At 38.4% G+C, this 6,267-nt stretch overlaps 1 protein-coding gene across 2 annotated transcripts; it reads left to right on the forward strand.

Annotated features, from left to right (window-relative positions):
• Window positions 1-3,155, forward strand: LOC115438519 (galactose-specific lectin nattectin-like). Of its 2 annotated transcripts, none has more exons than XM_030162181.1 (8): window positions 1-80; window positions 159-252; window positions 905-952; window positions 1,202-1,249; window positions 1,595-1,701; window positions 2,225-2,344; window positions 2,437-2,548; window positions 2,752-3,155. In XM_030162181.1, exons 2-8 carry the CDS (start codon window positions 198-200, stop codon window positions 2,823-2,825), a joined length of 564 nt encoding a protein of 187 aa, XP_030018041.1. In that variant the 5' UTR covers window positions 1-80; window positions 159-197; the 3' UTR covers window positions 2,826-3,155. The 2 variants fall into 2 exon arrangements, with proteins under 2 accessions (XP_030018041.1, XP_030018042.1); XM_030162182.1 differs by having other exon boundaries at window positions 2-80; window positions 1,598-1,701.
• Window positions 3,156-6,267: the final 3,112 nt, after the last annotated feature.

Below are 6,267 nucleotides of genomic sequence, written 5' to 3' on the forward strand. Positions count from 1 at the left end.
GGACTTCGTGTCGTTGAGCACCTCAGACTGAAGCTCCAGACTGAAACTGAGAAGACACAAGAGAAGCAAATCTGCAGCAGGTTTGGCATCCACTGTGGAATTCAAACTGCACTAATACTCACATCCACACATCTAACATGTGTTTGTTTGCTCTGAAGGCCTTCCTCTGGGACATCTGCATCATCTGCACCGTCGTCATGAAGTTGCTGGTTGTGTTTCTGCTCGTTGGATCCATGATGGTCCTGTCAGAGGGTACTGATGAGTCAGACTGATCCTCCATGTGTTTGTGTGACTGGACACCAAGGTTCTAGTTTAGTTTAGTTTAATTTAGTTTGGACTTTTTTTCTCTAATTCAGTTAGTTTTAGGTGGTTTTTACAGCAGGTTTGCTAGTTTTTATTAGTTTTTGGTTTTTTTCTAAATGCTTAGTTGTAGTTTAGTTTTCGTCTGTTTCTATCTTTTCTCTTCCTCACTGTTGTATTCACATAAATCCCAGACAGGATTCTACTCTATCCTAACTTTAGTCTCCATGTTGCCAAGTACAGTGGGTACAGTGTCGTATGGTGCCACCAACTAAAATTACTCGATTTTGTATCAGTCCGACGTTGACAAAGACAAAAACAAAGGGAATTTAATCCATAATTTTTATCTGTTTTAGTTGGTTTTATAAACACACAATACAGTTTCAGTTAGTTATGGTTTTTCTTTCAATTATAGTTTTTATTTATTTCAGTTAATAAAAATGTTTTTTCAATTCTAGTTTTGGTCATTTCGTTAGTTTTCGTTAACGATAATTACCTTGCTGTACACACACTCACATGTGCACACACACACACACACACACACACATTGAAAGTGTTTGGACTTTATCACAAATAACAAATGTCTACTGGTATCAAACTGTAGGTTTTCCAGAACCAGAGCCTGGACCTGAGGCTGAACCGACTGAAGAACGTGGGTGCATTTTTCTACTTTTTGTCATAGATTTAATTGAATGTCATTGATTTTCATCAGAACACTGTGCATGACAGATGAGTGCTTTGATAAGTGTCTGAAATGACATGGATGTAATTCTGTTTGGAATGTGTGTGATTGTGAACACAGACACACAGCAGAACAATGGGAATGGAATCAAATGTCTGTATTTATCCGCTTTTTCAGTCTCTAATTTATTCACATATTCATCTTTTTTACAAAACCAAGGTGAAGCTGACACAGAATCAGCAAATGAAGAATCAGGAGATGAAGACGGTAATCTGCTGTTATTTTTTCAGACTTTTGCTCAGTCACATTATCAGCAGTTTATCCCAGACACAACAAAGGTTCAGCTTTAAAACAGTTCTGCTACAGTTTGGTCTGTATTTTAAACAGTTCTGTTAGAGTTTGGTCTGTATTTAAAACAGTTCTGCTACAGTTTGGTCTGTATTTAAAACAGTTCTGCTACAGTTTGGTCTGTATTTAAAACAGTTCTGTTAGAGTTTGGTCTGTATTTTAAACAGTTCTGCTACAGTTTGGTCTGTATTTAAAACAGTTCTGCTACAGTTTGGTCTGTATTTAAAACAGTTCTGTTACAGTTTGGTCTGTATTTGTCATCAGCAGAACACAGTGTTGTCAAGAGAGCAACAAGATGTCCCTGTGGTTGGAGACGGTTTGGAACTCGTTGTTTGATTGTGAAAGGACCACTGAAGTGGATTGACGCTCAGGTATGCAACAGGATCTGAATGGAAAATGCTTCTTGAGCAACTTTCGAAAATTAAAAAAAAAAAAAAAAATCAAAACGACTCCGATTAGCCTCCAATTGGATCCACCTGTAGCTTAGAACAATATCTTGTATGTGGAACTAAATTGTCCACATCCACTGTGGAATGTGGACTCTGTGGACATTTACATTTAACATTGAAAATCCCATTTACCACACATTTAAAATTAGAACTCAACTAATATTGATGTGAGTTGAATCTAATTGGACAGACACATGACTGGTACCAAGCTTCACCTGTTTCTGCTGTATGGAACAACCTGGAAACTATTTAATTTAAACAGAAATAGTCAATCCACACATGCACACCATTCAGGGTGCTTGGTGGAGGTTTGCGTTCTCTAAACACTTGTTCTTCTTATGTGGTTGTATTTCTTTTCTACATTTAGACTTTTACACAGTAGTTTTCCGTTGCCTTTGCTCTTCTTTTCTTCCATATCCATATATTTTGTCTGTGTCCTCTGTAGAGGCGCTGTCAGTCCATTGGAGGAAACCTTCTGTCTGTTCATAATGCGCAGCAGAACAACCAGGCCTTGAGTTTACTGGGGAACAAACGGACATGGATTGCAGCATCTGATGCGCAAGAAGTATGTAACCACAATCTGAATCCAACTGTCTGTCTGGTTTGTAAATGAACACATTTCTATATAACTTCATATTCATTTGTGTTTACTTTTAGGACGGTCAGTGGCTCAATGTTGATGGTACACCCTTCAACTATGCAAACTGGTGTAGTGGAGAGCCAAACAACCACGGTGGACGAGAGAGTTGCGCAGAAGTGAACTTTTCAGGTAAAGGAGGACATGCTACCTATGTATGAAAAGAAAAATAGGTTCATCCTACAAATATGTGAAAGATTTTTAGAGAGAAACTGTTTTTCCTCCAGGATAAATCATGTGTTGGTTCTGTGCTAAAGTTCAGGTCAGAGTTGTGTAACTGTTGTGTAGTTTGTGTTTGTTTGTGTTGACTCAGTTACTGTGTTTGTGACTTCCAGGTCGAAGGTGCTGGAATGATGAGAGTTGTAGCTCTCGCCTTTATTCCATCTGTGCCAGAAGAGTGAATTCTTGAGCAAACACAGAGGCATGAAGTGAAACCACAGCCAGTCAGCGCTGTGTGTTTGTGTCTACAGTTTGTGCATCGGTCTGTGTCATCAGTCTCATAGATAAACTGTTGACTCCATATTTGAAATCAAACCTGTATTTCTTTTCTTTTCTCGCTGTAACGCTACACATGGAAAGAAGCGACAAGTCAAATGTGAACTGTAGGTGGACTGCTTTAGGACCTGGTGTCTCATAAAAGAGCAGATTGAACGGTTCTGAAAAGATGCTTTTAGCTCAACTTCATTCTGATTCTGTTCTTCAATTATGCATGATTAAAAAGATTTAAGCATTGAAACAAGATGGTTTCTGAGTTTTCATTACATCATTTTAACAGGAATAATTCAGGATCTCAGCAGAACCTGCTTTAACCTCCTAGGACCCACTGTCCACATTTGTGGACGAGAGTTTCACAACTTTATACAAAAGAAAAGAATAGAAAACTGTCCACCACAAAGGACATTCCATAAAAATTTTAAAAACTGCATCTGAAAAAACTGTTGCATCATCATGTTTCCAATAAAGGCACTGATTTAATAAAAAAACAAAAAAGCTTGTAGTTTGCTGACATTTCCTGGGTCTTTGGAGGTTAAACCACATTAGAATTCTATTTTAAAGCAGAATATTTCTAAAAGTACATCATGGAAGTATTAAAAGAACAAAAAACAGGTATTTTCACAGTTTCACTTCAGTTTTACTAAATAGTGACAATGAATGAACAAACTGGTTCAAAACAAATATGAGATTCACCTGTGACTGAAGATACAGGAATACACAGGTGTCAAACATGAGGCCTGGGGTCCAAATCTGACCCACCAAAGGATCCAATCTGACCCACCACAGGATCCAATCTGACCTGTAGGATGGATTTATGAAATACAAAAATTACACTGAAGATATGAACAATGGAGGATGTCAGAATCCTTTTAATTCAGATTCCACATACAGACCAGTTAGATCTCCAGTAGGTCAGACCAGTCAAATACTATCATATTAAACCTAGAAATAATGAAAACAGACCATTTTCTCTGTTTTAGTGTAAAAAAAGCAAAATTACATGAAAATGTTTATATTAAAAAACTGTTATTTTACAAAAAATGTGAAAAACCTGAAATGTCTTCAGATAAGTGAATGTATCAATATTCTGCCTGTTATTAAATGTTTGGTGTATTTGTAATTCTAATGTCAGTTCTAATGCACATGTGTAAAGGATAAACTGATAATCTGAGGCAGAATATTGTTCAAATTGCAGTTGTTTTTTGTAAGACGTTTCCAGTTGTTCATGTTATTCAGATTTTTATAGCTGTTAACATGATCACAATTTAATTGGACTTTTTTCACTGTTCTTATTTGACTGGTTCAGCCCACTGCAGATCAGACTGGGCTGAATGTGGAACTGAACTGACATGACTTTGACAGAACTGCTAGAACACATTTGCATTAAAGAGTTATTTCGTTTCCTCCACCTAAAGCTGGATTTCCACTGCGTGGTACCTGCTCGACTTGACTCGACTCAGCATTTTTGTGTTTCTGTTCCATAAAAGTACTTGGAATCTGGTACCTGGTACTAGTGTTTTAGTACCTGCTCAGCCGAGGTTCCAAAACGGGTGCAGAGATACAAAAATGTGACGTATAAACACTGCAGACCACTGATTGGTCAGAGAGCTGTCACTGCGTCATTTTTGTCATCAATGCACAGCCCCCCCCCCAACATTTGGAAGTTAACACCTGTAGGCTAAATACATCCATGATGACAGCCCACAAAACAACACTGTGGTCAAAGAGGAGGATCAAACACTTCACCATGGATCAGATGTGACGCACTGCCCTCAGCGGTGTTCATTTATGTTGGTTGGTTTTGGTTCACTTCCTGTTTTATTTTGGTGAGGGGTTTTGTTCGTCTGTGTCCTCCCTGATTCCCTGAGCGTCTTCACCTGGGGCTCATTACCTCTCCACTCTTTATACACTCTGAAAAACACAGATACCAGCTTGTACTTAAAGGGTACAAATGCTTGTCTCTGGGGGTGGACTTTTTGAGAGACATTTCTGTACCCTTTGGAAATGGTCCATTTTGTACCTTAAGTACTTTACGTAGAAAGAAAACTCTCATATAGTTGATAATGCCGTGATGTTTAAAGTTTGAACCAGTGGACTAATTGAGAAAAAAAAAAAAAAAACGGCATAGGCAAGCTATGACATCAAGACATGGAGGTGTAAATGAAAACTGGATCAAACAGAGATTATGGCAATAATCAGAGGTTCTAATCAGAGAAATAAATGATTAGGTTATTATCATTGAGCTAATTGGACTATTAAATTAAAACACATTATTATTAAATATAATATAGAGTAATTACAGTATGATATATAATAAATAATGCGCTCAGCCTAATGTTTGAACTCTAACTGGTCCTACTGTTCATTTCTAGCCTAGAGCCTATTCTCAGGGTCTACACACAGTTTTAATGCTGCAGGGTCCCTTATAGTACACATTTGGACTGGACAGAACTGTGGAGCCTTTTTCATCGTCTAAAGGTGACATTCTGGCCTCCTACAGACCAATATTGTACTTTTGACAGAACATTCTTAAAAAATGTACTTATAGGTACATAAATGTTCTGATCTCATACGTCTGTTTTTGAGTGTACACCCTCCTGTCCTTGTGTCTGTTGTCAGTGCGTCTTCCATGCGATGCCAGATCTGCCTGAACCTTCTCCTGATCGTCTGTGCTGCTTTGTTTTGTTTTTTTAAGTTTATTTATTCCATGTTCATGAAGATCTTTTTGTTACATTTTTTGATACCTGTACTAAGAAGATTTTTGTGTTAATTTTTGATACGGCACTTGTGAAGACTTTTTAGTTCGATTTTTTGATTCCTCATCTAAGAAGATACAGTCTACTCTCGTTAAACCGCCCGCCGTTATACCGCCATTTCCGCTTATCGCCATCCGCCAGCCCAGTTCCATGCACAAACAACACTTATACCATTGATTTCCCGACCGTTATACCGCCAGCGGCGCGGCGCGGCACCTCCGAGGTGCGCCACCGTGGCACCTCCGAGGTGCGGCTCCCAGTGTTGTCTTTTCCGTGGAAACTGGGTCGAAATGGCTCTTTGAGTGTTAAAGGTTGCCGATCCCTGCCTTACAACATAACAGAATCCAGATTTATTTAGAAACGTAATTAGAACGGGTTAACGGAGGCAGCATAGACATCATATAGTAAAGACATGCACATTATGGACGCAACCTGTTGTAACGCCATTTTCGCTATACCGCCAATTTGGCCGTGAACGGAAGTTGGCGGTATAACGAGAGTAGACTGTAGTTTTAATTTTTTGATTCCATGCTTGTGAAGATTGTTTTGTTAATTTTTTAAACCACAGCTGTGAAGTTATTTCTGTTGCTTGAATATTTT

The sequence above is a fragment of the Sphaeramia orbicularis genome, chromosome 18 (assembly GCF_902148855.1).
Source record: "Sphaeramia orbicularis chromosome 18, fSphaOr1.1, whole genome shotgun sequence".
Lineage (NCBI taxonomy): Eukaryota > Metazoa > Chordata > Actinopteri > Kurtiformes > Apogonidae > Sphaeramia > Sphaeramia orbicularis.